General features: G+C 50.2%; 1 protein-coding gene across 1 annotated transcript in view; it reads left to right on the top strand.

Annotated features, from left to right (window-relative positions):
• The first annotated feature begins 763 nt into the window (after nucleotides 1–763).
• DTX4 (deltex E3 ubiquitin ligase 4) overlaps nucleotides 764–18,744 on the top strand; it is a 35,810-nt gene continuing 17,829 nt past the window's right edge. The window contains exons 1-4 of the mRNA XM_025357787.1: nucleotides 764–1,204; nucleotides 10,166–10,889; nucleotides 17,156–17,217; nucleotides 17,582–17,743. Coding sequence (XP_025213572.1) covers nucleotides 994–1,204; nucleotides 10,166–10,889; nucleotides 17,156–17,217; nucleotides 17,582–17,743 — 1,159 coding nt within the window. The 5' untranslated portion in view covers nucleotides 764–993. The remainder of the gene's footprint in view (nucleotides 1,205–10,165; nucleotides 10,890–17,155; nucleotides 17,218–17,581; nucleotides 17,744–18,744) is intronic.

The following is an 18,744-nucleotide window of genomic DNA, read 5'->3' as shown; positions in this document are numbered from 1 at the left end:
ACACTTTAGGCCAGCAGGGGGCGGGTAAGCTCCAGGGCACTCGCCCGAGCAGCAGGGGGCGTGGCTTCCGCTTCCTTGACTGACAGCTAAGGATGCTGGAGCGGATGAGGTAATAGGAGCCGGGGCAAGGAAGGCGTGGGGGTGCGCGCGCGTGTCTGCGACTGTGAGTGTGCCAGTGCGTGCGCAAGCCCCGAGACAATGCGTGTCTTCAGTTTGCGCTGCGGACACTGATCATGCTCCATTAAGGGGGAAAAAAAAAAAGAGAGAGAGAGAAAATTACATTTTGGGGAAGGAGGCTGCAAAGTTGCGGCTGGGCTACAGTGGTGGTCCTGGGGCCGTGTCATGGCGGGTCGCTTCTCTGCATCAAGGAACCAGGGAAACACACGCGGGCGCGGGTTTGCCTTAGCGCCCCGCTTGGGAGGGGCAGTTCATTCTGGAAGGGACTGAGCAGAGCCACAGGGAGGGGGAGCTCTCCCCGCGGCGGCTACTGCAATTCGTGCGGTGAAGGGGTGGGGAGGGAAAGAGAGAGGGGAGGGGACCAGAGCGTGCCATTCCGAGCGCGGCAGTGCGGCGAGATCCCACCCCGGCGTCTGCAGAGCCCGAGGCGCAACTGGTGCGAGGGCTGGGTCCTCGTCTCCCCGTCAGCCCCAGCTCGCGGCCGCCGGGGCTCGGGCCGCGCGCCCGCCGAGTGGCTTTTGCAAGGCGGGGGCCTGTTTGCAGAGAGCTGGACATTTGCATGAAGCGACTCGACCTCACGGAGCAGCGGCAGCAGCGGCGGACCCCGGTGGCGGCGGCGGCGGCGCGCGGTCCCAGCCCGGTGGCCCCGGTGTCCCGGACCCGGTGGATGCACGGCTGGGGAGGATCCCATGGGCCGGAGCTGAGGCTGCCCGGGGAGGGGGAGCGCAGGGCAGGGGGCGCGGTCGAGGCCCGGAGGCGGCGGCGCAGGAGGAAGCGGAGGAGGTCGGGCGCTCGGGCGGCAGCCCCGGGCTCGCCATGCTCCTGGCCTCGGCGGTGGTGGTCTGGGAATGGCTGAACGAGCACGGCCGCTGGCGTCCCTACAGCCCGGCGGTAAGCCACCACATTGAGGCGGTGGTCCGCGCCGGCCCCCGCGCGGGGGGCAGCGTGGTGCTGGGCCAGGTGGACAGCCGTCTCGCGCCCTACATCATCGACCTGCAGTCCATGAACCAGTTCCGCCAAGACACGGGTAAGCCAGCTGCCCCTGCCCCTGCCCCGCTTGCTCCCACCTTCCCAACCTGCCAAGGTACCTCCCTCCCTGTGAACCCACCTTGGCCACCTAGTCGTCACCTCTGTGCAGTAGTGTCACCAAGAGGTGGTGGGAGGCGATTCACTCCCCTGGATTCTCGCAGAATCCTCTCTCCCCTCTAAACGTCCATGCAAGTAGTATTGGCGTTCTGATTTTGCAAACCCAGCTTCCACCTAGTCGGTAAGAATCCACTCCCCACCCCCTTTCATGCCCCCCCCCTCCTTTTCAGCACTTGGTGGCCCTAAGTCTTTCCATGTAGAAATTCTAGGGTCGCCCCAGACTACAGGCAATTCCAGCCCTTCGCAAAGGCGTCCTGCCCTCATCCCGTGGCGGCCGGCACCTCGGCTGACCTGACCCTCTTTTGCCTCAGGCACGCTGGGGCTTGCCACACGTCCCCTCACCCCCGATCTCACTGCCTCTGCGTCTCCTGTGTGGGATGCCTCCCGGCAGCTGGGTCCTGGATGTGGGAACTGGGGGAGGAGGAAGGGATTCCCCGGAGGTTCTCGCTGCAGTCGGGTAAGGGAAGCGCCGGGCTCCCTGGGAGGAGAGACTGGGGCTGGGGTACCCCGGACGCCGTGGCATTGGCGAATGCCTCTGCTACACACTACAAGCGCGGAAGCAACAGGCCGGAGCAGATGGAGAGAGGAGGGGGAGGCTCGGGGCTTCGGAATGCATGGCAGGGAAGCCGCTCCCTTTGTCTGTGGAGGAGTAGGAGGCAGATTCCTAAGGAGAAACTGTCCCCACGCTTCCTCTTAAAACCATAGCCCGTAAGGAACCCTTGGTCTCCTGGAGCGCCAAACTACTATTTTTTCATGAGAATCAAGTTGCCACTGTAGCCAGCACAAACCCGCTTCCCAGCTGACCTGCCTTTCCAGGTCAGAGCCAGGAAGGGAGCCTCCAGGATGGGGTCGTGGGGGGTGGGGAGTGAGGGTGCTGCCCGAGGGAGAGCAGAACTGCCCCTCTTTTCTCGGTGCTTGCTTAATCGATGACCTGGGAAGAGTTTCCGTCTCCTTCGGTGACAGGTGGGGAGGGGGCCATTGTTTCTGGAATTCTGGCTCGGCTTTCCCAAGAGTGTAACGGAGGAGCCTGGAAAGGCCGGTGTGCTGGGGAGGAAGTAGAGAAGATGACTGAGAGGCCCTCCCCAGTGAACAGCTGTTTGAGCAGAGTCTCTCCGCTTCCTTGGAAAGCCCCCACATCCTGTGTGCTAATTAGGATTGTCATGGGAAAGGGGTATCTTTCCACCCTCATGTCCCCATCTTTAGTCATAACTCCCAGCAACCCCTTTGCCAAGGACTCTGCGGACACTGGCTGATTGAGGAGAGCTTTCTGGGGAGAGGATTCTGGAAGTGTTAGAATCTAGAGGGGCTTAAACGGTGTGTGGAGCTGAGGGAGACTGGGAGGAGGAGAGAATAGAGAGGAATGTGGGGAGATTGAGAAAGAGGATTAAGTGTGGCTGAGGTAGGGGGAGAGAACGTCATTGTGCAACTTGGGTAAAGGTTGTGGAGGTGAGGGTGGAGGTGTCAGGAGGTGAGGATGGAGGGGGTGTGTGTTGTGGGGAACTGAGCTGTGGAGGTGGAACCAGAGAGAGAGAGACCAGCAGTTAAAGCACCTGACAGGGGATTCCAGTCCCGGAAAAAAAAAAAAAAAAAAAAAGCGAGTTTTAGCTTTTCTATTTCAGACTAAATCTCTGCAGCATTTGGAAAACCACCCTTGTGACAGAAAGGTCTCAGCCCCTTTCCCACATTTGGGAAGGGCAAAGGTGGAATCTGGGTTTGGTGGGACTTAGGATAGGCAAGGTATCTACAAAGGTTCATGACCCTTTCTACAGAAGTGAAGTTGTAGAGAAAACTGGGTGGAAGGAAAGAAGCTACGTGTCCCAGGTCTGATCACTCTTACCTGAGGACAGGTTGAGTACTGCCTGGTGATGAGCAATTTAGTCAGAGGATGGCGCTCCCTGGACTTTAAACCTCAGGCAGAGAACTTGCCCTGAATCATTTTAAAGGCTGCCCCAGGGTGTGTTTATCATCAGACTGCTGTGGTTTCATCCACTCATTGCTAGAGTCAGTCAGCCATCCTGAGTACCTCTCTCCTGTGTGCCAGGCCCTGTGCTGGGTGCTCAGACACTGGGCTGAATTCCCAGAAAAGCTGGGTCTGTCAGGGCGCTTGTCAAAGAAGAATAAAAGAATCTCTGGGTTTCTGAGCTCTGAGCCTCCTCCTCTCCCTTCTCCACCAACACACACATAGTTTCTCTCAATCTCATTGATGAGGCCATGACAGGGTAGGAACTTTAAACCAGTGGCTCCCAGGCAACCTCGGCCAAGCCCTTGCAATGTTTAATTAAATTACCCACCATCCTTAAGCCATAATTCAAAGCTGCGAACCAGAAACATCCCCACAAACAAAAGAGAGCTGGAAGTCCCCTGCCCAGAGGCGATTCCTCTCCTTTTTTGTTGCCTCCTCTATATGGGGACATTTCCTGACATGAGAGCTTTGTCTTTTTAGAAGTTGCTTGCTCTGCTGCTGAGAGAGTCCTCAGGCTCTCCGCTTGCCTGGGCTCCTGACCTCATCTAGCCTGTCTCCAGGGAGATGGCTGGGAGGTTGCAGACACCCGTCTGCCCGCCTCTGTTTGCCCTGGGCCCTTCTCCTTCCCCAGACCACCTAGGGGTCTGTTCTTATTTGCATTCTATGCCAGTCTCCTCTAGGCATTTTGGGCTAGAGAATCTGGAAGAAGGGAAGAGATGGGGTGAGATAGATGGGACTGGCTCTTGGCCATTTCCAAAAGCCTCGGTGAGGCCTTCTCCACCTGCCATCATTTACCTTGACTGGGTTGCCCTTTTTCTGTTGTAGGGCAGTGACTGAAGAACTTTACTTCAGCATCACTTCCCCCTGTACCTTTCAACACGCCTGATCCTATCAACTCCAGGGTTTCAGTAGCAGGATGAGGAAGACCCAGGCTGAGGGTGGGAGAAACAACTGTGGCTCTCATTCCAGGCTCACTGCTTACTCCGTACCCCTGAGCAAGTCTCTAAATGGTCAGGCCTCATTTTTTTTTCTTTTTTTCTTTTTCTAGAATGAAGAGCAGCATTAAGATTTCTTTTTTCCCTCTTTTTCTTTCCTCCCATCATGCACATCAACAGATGAATGGGATGGTCCCTGTGCCAGTGATGATACTGATAAGCACAGGGTGAAGGAGAGTTATTTCCAGCTCAGAGTTTCCTGTGCAAGTGTTGCCTTCTTTATGTCTTTTAAAGTGGTAAGAAGTGTCAGATGGAGAGAAAGAGGTTGGGTTGAATTAAATGATTTGACAGAAGCTGAGTTTTAGCCACCCCTGACAATGCCCCCTACCCTATGTTAGCATAGAAGTGGAGGAGGCAGGCATCCTGATGACCACATGATAGTTACAATGTGCAGGATGCACCATGTGACTGCATCATGCCAAGCACGTTGCACACACTATCTGGTTTAATCCTTACAACAGTCTTATGAAGAACCTATTATTATCCCCATTTTATAAGTAAGGAAACAAATTGAAAGTGATTAAGCTGCTCAAGGGTTTACAACAAGTCAATGGCAGGGCTGAGATTCTGAATGAGGTGCCCTATGTCCTATTTCTTCATTCAGTGAATAGTTATGGAGCAACTGTTTAGCGCAGGCACTGTTCCAGACATGTGGGATATAGCAATAATAGCGCATCCAAATGTTTCTTTGTCCTTGTGGAAAATTCTGGTGGGCGTAGGGGATGCTGGTAAGAGTGGCCTGAGACTTCTTGGACATAGTGCCTGCCCTATAGGCAGTGAGTCACTTACATAGATGTGTGTAACATGTCCCAGAGACCTCAGTGCATGCCTGGAAGGCATTGCCTTCCACTTCCCAGAAGCCGAAAGATTTTGGGTGCTTTGTAACGCAGGTGGAAAATCAGTAAAAAACTGATTTTCTTTCTCCTTCTTCATCCTTAGTTTATGAACATCCTCAATCCCTATCCTACTGGAGCCCTTTTCCTTGCATTACTTCACAGATTATCTGGTTTATAATCCTGATTCTAGAAAAGCTGAGAACCAGCACATCCAAAATAAGGTGGTCTCTGAAAATAATCAGAGAATAAAATCCCACCATGTCTGTTGTCTCAACACTTTGGTTCTGAGGTCTGCATGTTATCTCTGACTCTCCTCTAGCATTGAATTGAACTCAACAACTTTCCCTCCAAAACCAGCTCTTCCTCTTGACATCCCTCTGACACCATTTTACCACTTTCCCATGGTCCAAGCCCAGGATTCTTTGACTCATTCTGTCATTTAGAATCTTATTTGGGCACCTAATAGGTACAGGCACATAGATCCTGTAGCCCAGCAGCTGAAATTTGAGTGTACCTGTGCACCACTCAAGGTGGCCATTCACATGCAGATTCCCATACCCAGGCCTGGGAGATGCTGGCCTGTAGGTCTCAAGGGCATTGCTGATTCAATTCGTACCCCTGGAGATTCTGAGGGAGGCAATCTTCAAACCTCACTTGGAAAGCATTTAGCTACTGATGATCAAGTCTTACCCATTTTTTTCTCTGTAAGGTCTCTCCTGTTTGTCACCTTCATTTCATTTTCTATGCCAACACCTTTCTACTCACCTGGAGCTAATGGACAGAGTGGCTCTGGTCTTGCCCCTCTTTTCTTAACAAACTTTAGTGGCTCTTCGTTGATTACAAGTTACATCTATCATAGCCTGCCATTTCAGACTTTCCATACCCTCTCTGGCTCTAACATATCTTTCCAGGATTGTCTTCTTCTATGCCTTATATTTCCCTCCAATCTGCCAAACAGAGGCCACCTCTATCCTCATGCATTCCTTTAGAGTTCTCTGACACCCTTCACTCCACAACTAGCCTTGAGGTCCCTTCTTCTGAAACACTGTCCTTTGCCATTTTTACCTGTCAAAATTATTTTTGTTAGACGAGCCCATGCCATTTGTTATTCATTTCTTAAAATGTTCTCCACAGCTTGAAATGCTTTCCAAACCATCGTTACTTCATTTATTGAATCAATATTTCGGGGTGTCTAGGACATGCAGGCATAGAGAATACCACTATGAGCACACGCCTTGATGCCCATTCTCATGGGATTGGGAGTCTAGTGAGGGGGACAGATGTTCATCAAATTAGACACATAAATACATATGTAACTGCACATTGAGATGAGCGCTATTAAATTTTTTAAAAGGAATGAGAATTTGACCTGGCCAGGACTGCCTAGGGGGCTTCCTTGAAGAAATAAGCCCTTCCTGTAGGAAGAGCTATGGAAAAGATGCCAGAGAGTTTTGGGGAGGAACCAGCATTGTGAAGAGGCCCAGAATCAGAGAAGCCTAGCAATGAGGAGAGATTGAAGGCCCGCGTAGCTGAAATGTGGGCAGAGTTAGGCTATGAGGGGGCCATGTATGTTGGTGGGTAGGGGGTATTTAGATTTCAACCTAATGGGAAGTCATGGAAGGGATTTATGCAGGGAGGGGACGTGGTCGATTTTCCTGCCAACATGCATTTTGTTGGCATTCTCCTTGTGAAGCGTTCTGCCTCATAAATAGTCATTCACACACTTGTCTTCCAACCCTGTTTTAGACTGAAAGCTACTTCAGGAATGCTTGAATCTGCATTCCCCATAGCAGTTAATGAGTACTCAGTGATATGTGATAAATGATTAAATATTAAAGTAGCCAGAAATCTTCAATCAGTCTCAGCAGTTTGTGGAGCCCTTGCAACTGCCAGACACTGCATTAGGCACTAAGAATGCAAAGAGCTCCACAGTGGCATTCCTGCCCCCGCGTAAGGCAGGCTGGTATGAAAAGTGTTGCTGAAACATTGATGCACATCAGCATAGTCAAGCTACACAGCTCAGGCTTCCTGAGGGTGGAGGCTGGGCTGGGAGAACATTTTAAGAAATAGTTGGAGAATGGCTTAAGACCTGAATGGTAAGGAGAATTTTCAATGGGTAAAAATGGCAAAGGAGGCCATTTCAGTAGAAGGGACCTAGCAAATTGTGGGGAAGGGAGTCAGAGAACTCTGGGGGAATGCACGAGGATAAAAGGGGCCTCTGTCAGGCAGGAATAGAAGAAAACACAGAGACTGAGGAAAACAAACCTAGAAAGGTGTATTATAGGTCCATGGCGTAGCTTCCAGAAGTTCTGGGACAACTCTCAGGCATCGCCAGGATTGATAACGGTATTGTGTTTTAAAAAAAAAAAAAAAAAAAAAAAAGTCTTTTAGGCACATCTGTGGGGGGATTAAATGCACCGTCCCTGCCACCCTGGAGAGAATATGAAATAGTGCCATTGAAACTCTCTAAACTTAAATTCTTCATTTGTGAAAGGTATTTCTAGGATTGCTATGAAATTTACATGGGATATGTGAGGTGCTTTGTAAGTAATAAAGATTGTGCAAATACCAATTTGAGAGCAGCAGAACGCAGCCAAATGACTAGGCAGATAGGGGCAGGTCTCCAGTGAAACCCTACCTTCAAGCCAAAAACAGCCTGAAGGCTGAAAGACTGGACTGCTGGTCCAGGATGAAACCCGCAACCCAGCGTGAGAACTTCTGTTCCTGTTTCCCTACCCTTTCCCAATTGATTCTTTCTGAATAATACCTTTCAACCAATCAAATGTTGCCTTTTCCAGTACTACCTACAGCCTGCCCCTCCCCTATTCTGAGCCTATAAAAGCCCTGGACTCAGCCACATTGCAGGGACTTTCCCAATTTTGGGTAGGGGGACCACCCCTGGGTCCCCTCTCTGCTGAAAGCTGTTTCATCACTCAATAAAACTCCCCACCTTGCTCACTCTTCGATTGTCAGCATACCCTCATTCTTCTTGGGTGTGGGACAAGAACTTAGGAACTGGTGTGCAGCCAAACTTGGCCCAGGTGGGCAGAGTGAGCAGGGCATCTCCTGCCATCTCCTGCAGCAGGCTGTGTGGCTGAGTGAGGCCTAGGCAGGTTGTTGCCGGCCAGAGGTCCCTGGCTTGCAAAGTGACCGAGAAGAAAATCCTGTGTCAGTTATATAGAAACTTTCTCTCTCTTTCTTATACCCCTCTACCACCCTACACACACACACACACACACACACACACACACACACACACACACCCTGAGCTAAACCTTCCCCATGGCTTCTCCATCCTGCTTAGACATATAATAGAAAATAAATTACAATAATAATCACCAACTTTCATTGAGCTCTTGCCATGGTGACAGGTGCTATTTTTGAGTTTTATATTCATTTCTTCATTTAATCCTCAAATCCACCCTTTGAAGTCGCTACCCGGGGCCCAAACAGATGAGGAAACTGAGGCTTAATCACACAGCTGGAAGGGACAAAACCACCCCTGTTGGCTCCAAAGCCCATACTCTTTGCCCCCAGCAAGCTGGGCACTTAGGAAGGAAATGGAGACAAACCAGGGAACTATCGCCTCCCCCTCCTCTGCTCCCCCATCCAGATACCCCCATGTTCCCCAGCAGAGGCCCTGGTGATGAATAGGGGATTGTTCTGCTTCTCCCTTGTGCCTCTGAATGTTGATGTTTGGGTCATTAAGGGGCTTGGAGTTGGGGTGGGGGGCGGGTTATGACCCTGGCAAAGGCCTGAATAGCCATTGTTTCTTTTCTTCCCTCCTTGAATGGGATTCTGTCCCCAGTCTTGGTATATCCCTCTGGGTTGGAGGAGGGGTGGGTCAGAGGCTGGTGAAGGGAGCCTTTTCTCACCACTTTGATGGATAGAGCTTAAGCTGACAGATGCAGAGATTCCAGCATCCCAGGGGCCCTCCCCAACCTCCCCACCCTACCCTGAGCCAGGCATCTGTAGCCTTAATGTTGATACCATGAAATGAGCCCTGGTTGAGAATGGGTCAGGATTCAGGTTTTGAGTGGGGAGAAAGAGGTAACAGTTACAGGTTCAGTTCCCTTGCAGTCCTGACAGTTCATATCTGCTGTACCATTACCGTGTAATAACCCCGACCTCTTCCTGGCCCCAAAGTGAGACTGTCAAAATTAAGACAATCCTATCTTTAGGAGGGTTTGAGCTTCTTAAAGAAAGACATCAGATAAATATAAAATTATTCTCATGACCATTGAGAATGTTACTTTTGCTGCTGATATAAGACTTAATGTTGGGAAATATGAGAGAGTTTTCCCAACCTGATTTCCCGTCTCCTCATAGTAACACACCATTTTTTTTTTTTTTTTTTTGACAGCATTCATAAATGTATAGAGATCCAGCTCCCTCACAGCCACTTCTGGGCAGCCTTCCCGCGTGGAGGCAGAGTCTTCCCTCAGTCCTCTAGGCTTCCACAGCCCTGCATTCTTTTCCTTATGACTCTTGGCACAAGAGCATTTAGAGGAACAGAGGAGAAGGAATATGATCATTATGAGCACCTACTGTCTGTCAAGGGCTTTACATGCCTTAGTGCATTCATAGGGTTCACATGAAATCCAGAACCTGGCATGTACAAATACATATTTGCTGAATAAATAAGTGAGTCATATTTAATTTGTACAAAAACTCTAGGAAGGAGTTATCCTGTTTCCCAGGAGGGAAAGGGAGGCTAAGAGGTTCTATAATAGCTAGTAAATGGAATGAATTTGGCTGCAAACCAAGTTGTCCTGACTACAAACCAGGAGGCAGTCTTTCTGCTACCTTACACTGCCACCCATATCCTTCATGTCATAACTCATCTGCTTCTACCGTGGTTGGACTGTAGACGTCTTAAAGGGAGAAATGAGTTTCATTCAAAGCTGGCACTTCAGGCAGTGTCATGCCCAGTACACAGTAGGACTTGTTTAATGTTTGCCATTATTGCAATGGCATGACTTGTTAATGTCATGCCATTCATGTAATTGCATGCTGACTCTGACCTCTCCCCTATCCCACCCTGGCAGGAACTCTCCGCCCAGTTCGCCGCAACTACTATGACCCCTCCTCAGCCCCTGGGAAGGGCGTGGTGTGGGAGTGGGAGAACGACAATGGCTCCTGGACGCCCTACGACATGGAAGTGGGCATCACCATCCAGCACGCCTATGAGAAGCAGCACCCCTGGATCGACCTCACTTCCATTGGCTTTAGCTATGTCATTGACTTCAACACCATGGGCCAGATCAACCGTCAGACCCAGCGCCAACGCCGCGTCCGCCGGCGCCTCGACCTCATCTACCCCATGGTCACGGGGACCTTGCCTAAGGCTCAGTCCTGGCCAGTCAGCTCCGGGCCAGCCACCTCGCCCCCCATGTCCCCCTGCTCCTGTCCCCAGTGTGTCTTGGTGATGAGTGTTAAGGCAGCTGTGGTCAATGGCAGCACTGGGCCCCTACAGCCACCAGTGACCCGCAAGAACTTGCCCCCTCCTGGAGTGGTCAGGCTGCCCCCACCACCAGGCTCTGGGGCCAAGCCACTGGACAGCACAGGCACCATTCGAGGCCCGGTGAAGACCGCCCCATCACAGGTGATCCGGAGACAAGCCTCCAGCGTGCCCACTGGGACAACCGTGGGCTCTCCTGCCAGCCCCCCAGGACCCAACGGCAAGACCGGAAGGGTGGCCCTGGCCACCTTGAATCGTAGCAACCTGCAGCGACTGGCCATTGCCCAGTCTCGGGTGCTGATCGCCTCTGGGTAGGTGCTTCCACAGCTGCCTCAGAGCATTTACTCACAGCAGAGATAGGCTACAGCAGATCTTCTGGATCAGAAGAAGGAGGGGCTGCCAAGACTTAAGCTTCTCCTCATCTTGTGCTGACCCCTGGCTGCAGGTGAAGGCAGCATGGTGTGGTGGATGAGGGAGGGTTTGATGCTCAGCCTCTGATCTGGACTCTGGTTGAGACTGGCTCTTACTAGTCATATGATTTAGGACCAGATCCCTAACATCATGGAGTCCTAACTTTCTCATCTGTAAATGCTGGCAGTAATACTCCTGTTAGGGTGGCTGTGAGGCTTAAAGAAGATTGTGGCCAGGCGTGGTGGCTCATACCTGTAATCCCAGCACTTTGGGAGGCTGAGGCTGGAGGATCGCTTGAGCCCAGGAGGTCAAGGCTGCAGTGAGCTGTGATCGTACCACTACACTCCAGTTTGGGTGACAGAATGAGACCCTGTATCAAAAAAAAAAAAAAAAAAAAAAAGAAAGAAAGAAAAAATAAGATTGTGCCTACTAAGCAATAATAGGCAACATTAATTGAACTCCCACTATATTATAGTTTGGGGTTTTATCATCTCATGTAATCCTTGCAACAACTCTATGAAGTAGGCAAGTAGGCATTACCCCATTTATGGGTGAAGACAGTAAATGTTCACTTGTTCAAGGGTACATAGCTAATCATTGGCAGAGAATGGGATTCAGACTTTAGGACATCTGACACTAGAGCCCATATTCTGACTCTGCTGTGCTCCTCTTCTGCCAAGTACCTACACAATGCCCAGCGTTCAGTAGGTGCAAAATGAGAGTTTCTTTCCTGTAGTCTCTCTGGAAGCCAGAGAGGTGACTCCACATTGAAATACTGGCCTCTTTTTAGTGATGACTTTTTATGGGCCAGGCACTTCCCATACATTGTCTCAGTTATTTCTGTGACAACCTGTTGATGCTGTGGGTCCTGTTTGTATTGCTTTTTATGTTCTTGATTTTCCTGATCATAAAATTGAAGTGACCCAGGTTCATGTGGTGGCTGCAAGCTTTGCCTGCCAGCCCCTGGTGTCTTAGCATCTCACAGCCACCCAGTCTTCCCTTCCTGTCTCCAGAGAGGCCTGGCTCTCCTTGTTGCCCCTGATCCCAGCTGATCAGGATGGTTTTTGATTGCATTGGGTGCTTAAGTCTGAAAGTCCAGGCCGCCCTAAGAAGGTTGTTTTGATACTCGGCTGGGTCCCTGCACACAGAGGTTTGGTACTGGGAGGAGGAATGAAGGAGGGTACACCATAGAGTGGGAGGAGTGCTGGATTGGAAATCCAGAGGCCCAGCCCCTACTGCTACCGCTGTCACTGAGGTAAGCCACAGAATCTTTGCAAGATCCATGGAGTTATCGTGAAAATCTCCACTAAGGGAGTTGGCCGTTGGCAGTGCGTTCTCTTACTCTGTGATCTAAGTGTTACGCACAGACATCCTGCTCAGAACTGATTTCCCAAGGAGAAACACAGAGCTCATGTATTATGCAGTAGGGGTTGGAACCCAGGTTTTGGTCTCCTGATCCACTGTTCTTTTGGCTAAAGCCCAGCTCCTCATTGTACGCGAAGGCACTTTATAAAAGGCAAAATGCTGGCGAGATGCATGAGATTTTCATGACTTCCCCTGAGATGGCAGAAGTGTTTGGGAGCGGGGAATGGATGGCTAAACCTTGCTACTGCTTAATTTCTCCCCAGTTTCACACAGCACCATCCTGGGGGCCTGTGCTGGATAAGAACACGTCCTCCAGAAACTAGGACTGTCTGGGCTCGAACCCAAGTGCCTTGCTGTGTCACTTGGGGCAAGATTTGCATCCCCTGTTTTCAGTTTCCTCACCCGTAAGATGGGATAGTAATAGTAACTTCCTTTTACAGTTGTCATGAGGATCAAATGACATGCTAAGTGTATACACTTAGCACAGTACTTGACACATAATAAGAGTTCAGTCTGTATAGGCTGCTGTCATTGTGATTGCTGTTATTATTGTTAACAGGTATCCATGTAGTTGAAGTCAAAGCTAAGTAGAGTCTGACATCCCACCTTGTCTCTGGTGCCCTTGACAAATGCCAAGTGACTTCATGCCATCACTGAGGGAGAGGCACCCAGGTGGCTTTGAATCTTGATGAGGGGGTGGAGTCAGCAGCTTTATCTATCTTCTTTATTTCCTCTGCCCGCTAATAGAATTGGGGCTAGAGAATGGGTGGAGGTCTGGGCAGCACAGTTTCAAATGGGCTAGAGAAACAAGTTGTTTTTTTTTCTCTACTCTGTTTTCCTGACGAGGGAGGCCCCCGCTTACTCCTCTCGATCTTCCAGCCCTTTGCTTTTCACCTCTTACCACCTCTCTCACCCCCACTCCCATCTTCTCCTCCAGCCTTTCTTGGCCATTTAATTAGCGTGTTTATTCCCTTTGTCTGGCATTGCCATCAACCTTCTGTCGCTGCAGGGCCCCTGTCCCCCTCCTCTCTCTGCCCATGACCTCTTCCAGCAACTTTCCCACGGAAAAAGGAAGACCAGGGAGGGCGGGAGGAGTGGGATGAAGAGAAAGGTTTGGGGGCAGGAACAAAAGATCCTGTGAATTATTCAGAGACAGAAGCAGGGGGTTTCTAAAGGGAAGCAAGAAAGGGGCTGTGCAGTGGAGGCAAGCGCCACCCCTCTAGCCCCCGTCCTCTAGAGCTGAGGATTCTCTGTCTCCAGCTAGGCCTCAGTTGCCGTAGAGACAAGATCCTTGTCCCGCTGGAGGATTCCTGGGCTGGTGCATAACTCCGAGAAAAACACTGCTTCTCGTTGTGGTGCCTGCAGCGATATCCTCCCTCCCTCAAAACTCCTTTCTCTGCCACCTTGCCAGCTCTCTTCTCTTGGCTTAGTTTTATGTTTTAGCGACAGAAACAAAACCTTGGACCCTGCATATCGGGGAACAGCCCAACTGAATGGGGGCAGAGAGTGTCTTCTGATTGGCCAAGAAGGGGTTAGCACAGACAGTTTTGGCTGATGGAGTTGCCTGAAGGATGTGAGATGCATGCCTGCCGTTGGGTTGCTGTTTTCTAGGAGAACTCAGGCTTTTGTAGCTGGGGCCCCAACTGGGTGTGACCAGATGGGACTTGATGGGCTGTTCTCCAAGGTTTAACCAGTAATAGTGGGGGAGGTGAGATCAGGTGTTGTCAACTCAACCATCTCCAGTACTACCCAGCACTCAGCTTTCTGCTGGATACCCATGACCTCAAGAATCAGAATCAGAAAATTGGAACATTAGAGCAGAAAACGTCTTTCTTCAGCCCAATGCCCCTTTTATACTTGGGAGGTAAAAGCATAAACAAGCACCCAAACTTGCATAGGGCTCAGCTGTTTACACAGTTATTTGACCTAGTTCCTAAATCCTCACAGGGCCCCCGTGGGGCAGACATTTAGGATGCCCTGTTCCCAGCTGTGGTAACTCAGAGATGGTCAACAAAACGCAGAGAGGCTGTGTGGTTCTCCCAAAGGCAAAGCAGGTCATTGCTGAGCAGGGCTAAAACAGACTCCCTGACGCCAGTGCAGAGCTCCTTCCATTACACCGTTCTGGATTTCACAAGCAAATATCCCCCCTTCTCCCCAGGCCCCTCCTTCCCAGAGCCCAGTGACAAGCCCACCTACCATGTCATTCCTCTCCTCAAGTGGCAGGGACATGTATCTCTTCCACCTATTGAACCCACAGTCTTCTTGTGTGTCCCAGGTGCGCATGCGGGCCCTTCCCTCCCTCTCTCCAGACCTTGCCCCTGAGTTCTTGAGCTGCCTGAGACGTGTGGTGTTCCGGGGATTGGATTATTTCCTGGTTCGCCAGATTGGGTGTGGAAACCTGCCAGTCCAGTTTATGGGAACAAAGGTGGCTTTTGTCACCCATATCACAGCTACTTATCAGCTGGAGTGGGGGGTTTGGAGATGGCGAGGGAGAAGGCAGGTGCACGACTGAGCCCTGAGTGCTGCCCCCTGCTGGGGAGCTGGGAGCAGGACACAGGAGGCCAGGTCTTTTCCCAAAACCTCTCCGGAAAGAGCTGGGGGAGGAGAATCTGCCGTAAGTGGGGGACTCAGGGCTTGGGTGGTCACCTTGTTCTCAGATATTGAGGTGGGAAGTTGTCAACCAGTTTCCCTGGCATCTTCTAACCCAAGACCCTCACAGTTTTACAGATGAGGAAATTGAGGCTCAGAAAAGCTAACTACCTTAGCGAGAAACTCCCGTCAGGGATGGGACTTGAACCTGATTTTCCTGACTCCCCATCCACCATACCATGCCTGGCCCTGGGGAGCAGGTCAGAGTCCAGAAGCAAGTCCGTTCTTCTTTTCTTGGCCCAGTTGCCCTTGTTTTGTATTCAGCTTTCCCTTCCATCCTCCCATCCTGGTTTGATTTATCCTGGGGACAGTTTCAGAAGAAAAGTGGCTTTGGGTGGCCTGGTGAGACACAAACATTCCCATCCCCACATCTGTTCTTTCACATCCATCTCCCAGCATTGGTGCACATGTCGTCATCCCTGGGAAGGGACAGAGCCCCGGGCAGGCTCACAGTAGCTTAGAGCTGGGGAAGCACCTCCCTTACAGACATGAGGGGAAGAGACAGACCCCATTGCTTGGCATGGAGGTCCCGTTGCAGCTTTCCCCATTCCTAATGGTGGGTTTATTCATTACGCTCTCTGAGTTTCTGATCTATGTTTGCAGTGTGGGATGTTACAAGGATTACATAAACACAAGAGCGTGGCATAGTAAATGGGCTCTGGTGCCAGATTTTCTGGCTTAGCTGTGTGATCTTACCAAGTTTCCTTAACCTCTCTGTACCTCAATGTAGTTGTCTCTAAAATGGTGTTAATAAGTGCATCTCTTGCATAGGATGTTGGAAGGATTAGACAGGTTTGTATGCTGTGAGCAGTTGGAGCCAGTCTTCGGAGGAGGTGAGCTCTGTGAATGTTGGCAACTATAACATGTGAGTGAAGAAGGGCCATGAGCTGTGTGTTCACTCCTGACCCCCAGCATTGGGAATAGCCAACAGCACAAAGTAGGGCTCAATAAATACTTTTTGGATGGATAAATCAATACACAGATATTCTTTTTTCCCTCCTCTTGCTTTCCCAGCACCATCCTGCCCCCACAGCAGAGCTGCTGGCTTCACAGGCTGTCTGCCTCGTGGAGTCATCTGTGACCGGGTCCATTAGCCTCTCCAAGCCCAGCTGTAGGAGTGTGGGTGGCAGAAAGGATGGCGCAAGACCCAGCCCCATGTGTCCCATATTTTCCGAGTCAGCGCTGTGGGGGGTCGTGCCTTTCCCAGGCAGCTGCGCCATCTCCTCTCCAGCCTGGCTGGAGTTGCTGGGGAAAAGGATAGAAAGGGGAGGAGGCTTTGCCTCGTATTTATATATGTCTCAGGGAAAAGGAGACTTGACAGCTGTTCTAGCAGTGGTTCCAAATGTTTTGCTGGGGATTACTACATCTGCATCCTCTCAGGAGCTTTGGGAAATGCAACTTCTTGTGCTCCACAGGTGGATATTCTGGTCTACATCTGGGACTCTGTCCTTCTAAAAGCGTCTTAGGTGACTCTTGTGTGTACCCTGGTTTGAACTTGCTTCTTTGTGTTTTCATTCCTTCAACAAATATCAGTTGAATGCCTGCTAGTGTCTGGCTCTGAACAAAACAGACAAAGATATTTTGCCCTTGCAGAGCCTGGATTCTAGAAGGAGGCATAATAAGCAATAATTTCCTTTAAAGGATCCTAAGTAGAGCAGGAGTCCTGGCGTGGGATGTAGGGGTGGGTAGCAGTATTCAATACGATGGTCTCAGGAACCTCACCTGGTAGGTAGGATTTAAGCCAGGACTGAAGGAGTTGTAGGAGGAAACTAAGCAGTTGTCTGGTGGAAGGGCATTTTGGGTACAGGGAATAGCATATGCAAAGGCTCTGAGGCAGGAATGCACCTGGCTCCTCGACAGCTGAGTGACATGAGAGGAAGCAAGATGAATAAGAGAAGCTGGGTGGCAGTGTTGGCAGATCGTGCCGGGCTCTGTAGGCCTTGCTAGGACTTTCGCTTTGACTCTGAGTGACCTGAGGAACATAGTTCTGAGGTTCTGAGTGGTGGAGTGACACGGCCTGACTTAGGTTTTGAAGATGCCACTTCCTGCTGTCTGCTGTGTTATGCACTTACTGCATTTTACTCGAATTAAATACTAGTCCATTTTGTTCCACATGTCAAAATGACATTGTATCTGCTCTTTCCTTTCACAGGGTCCCCACAGTCCCAGTGAAGAACCTAAATGGGTCCAGCCCTGTCAACCCTGCCTTGGCAGGTAAGAGAAACCCCAGGGTGCTCTGGGTTAAGGTAGAGAAATCAGAGTGATGAAATAGGTCATGAGCATTTGTGGGAAAAAAGGAGAGAATCTGGATATTAATGAAAGAAATGGTGATTTTAGGAATTGCATGGGAAGGGTATGAAGAGTTTGGAGAAGAACTTATTACTGAAAGGAAAGCATGCAATTGAAGATAAGTGAGTGAATAAATAAGTTTCTGGGGAAAGTGCAGGGTAGAGAATCCAGGAATTATGAGAACTTTCTCCTGGAAAGGAGGAGAGTAGGTTAATGGGGAAAGAGGAATTTGGGGAATGTTGAGAGCTAAGTCTCCAGTCCTTCCTCACCCATGCCCTGCCCCTTCCAGGAATCACTGGGATCCTCATGAGTGCAGCGGGGCTGCCTGTGTGTCTCACCAGGCCACCAAAGCTGGTCCTACACCCACCCCCCGTCAGCAAGAGTGAAATAAAATCCATCCCAGGGGTTTCCAACACAAGCCGCAAGACCACCAAAAAACAAGCCAAGAAAGGTACCAGCCTCTTGTCTTATGGGGTACTGAGAGTCAAAGACTTGGCTCTCAGCCCTGACTCTGCCTCCACCTCCAAGGGTCATAGCCACAGCTTCACCCTCTGTGCCTCAATCTCTGCATCTGCTGAGTGGGCCTAACCAGTAAACGCTGATAATTATACCAAAGCTGATTGTGTATGGATCATATAGAAACACCTTGAGAAATAAAAATATATAGTGCAAAAGTGTAGAAACATAAAAATATAAGGTGTGGTACAAAGAAAATATGTTAGAAGAGAAAGATGACTTTGGCATTGGAACCAAAATAGACTGGAGTCAAATCGTACCTTTGTTTCCTGCAAGTTGTGTGACCACATGGAGCCCCTATTTTCTCATCTTTATAATGAAGTAAAAATAGTCACAACTGGTATAACTGGTATCCAGCAGGTATATCCTGGAATGCATCAATGACAGGATATAGTCACTGTCCTGTGTCCCCCTAGAATGTACAGATGCTCAGAAATCCTCCTTTAGGAACCCCCTCCTACCTGCACACAATCCGGCAAGTAAGGGGTCAATATCTGTACCTTCCTAGCATTGCAGGACCCCAGCTTAGCTCTGTGGCTGGTCTTTCTGGTCACTGGCATTAGTTGTTAAATTTGACCATCTCCCTAAGCCCCAACCTTGCAAACTTGTGAAGTTTAAATTGGATCATATGTGTGTGGCACTTAGCCCAGGGCCTGGCAAGAAATAGGCTCTTAATTACTAGAGCTTAATTCTTACAAGAGAAGCAGGGCAGCCAGAGGAAAGGGCCTGCATCGAAGCTTTTGGCTGTTGCATGATCCACTTCCTCAAACCCTTGTCCCACTTTTCCAGTCTATCAAGATTTCCCTGCTTAAATGAGCTCAGTTGCCTTGCTCATAGTCTTATAGGAAATAACAGCATTTTACACTTTCCCACTCTTCCTGTTATTATTAGTAGTGCACATCGGGCCCTTATCTGGCAGAGAGCTAAAGGGCATTA

Source organism: Theropithecus gelada, chromosome 14 (assembly GCF_003255815.1).
Source record: "Theropithecus gelada isolate Dixy chromosome 14, Tgel_1.0, whole genome shotgun sequence".
Lineage (NCBI taxonomy): Eukaryota > Metazoa > Chordata > Mammalia > Primates > Cercopithecidae > Theropithecus > Theropithecus gelada.
Note: the sequence above shows the minus strand (reverse complement) of the source record. Positions and strands in the feature narration are given on the sequence as shown.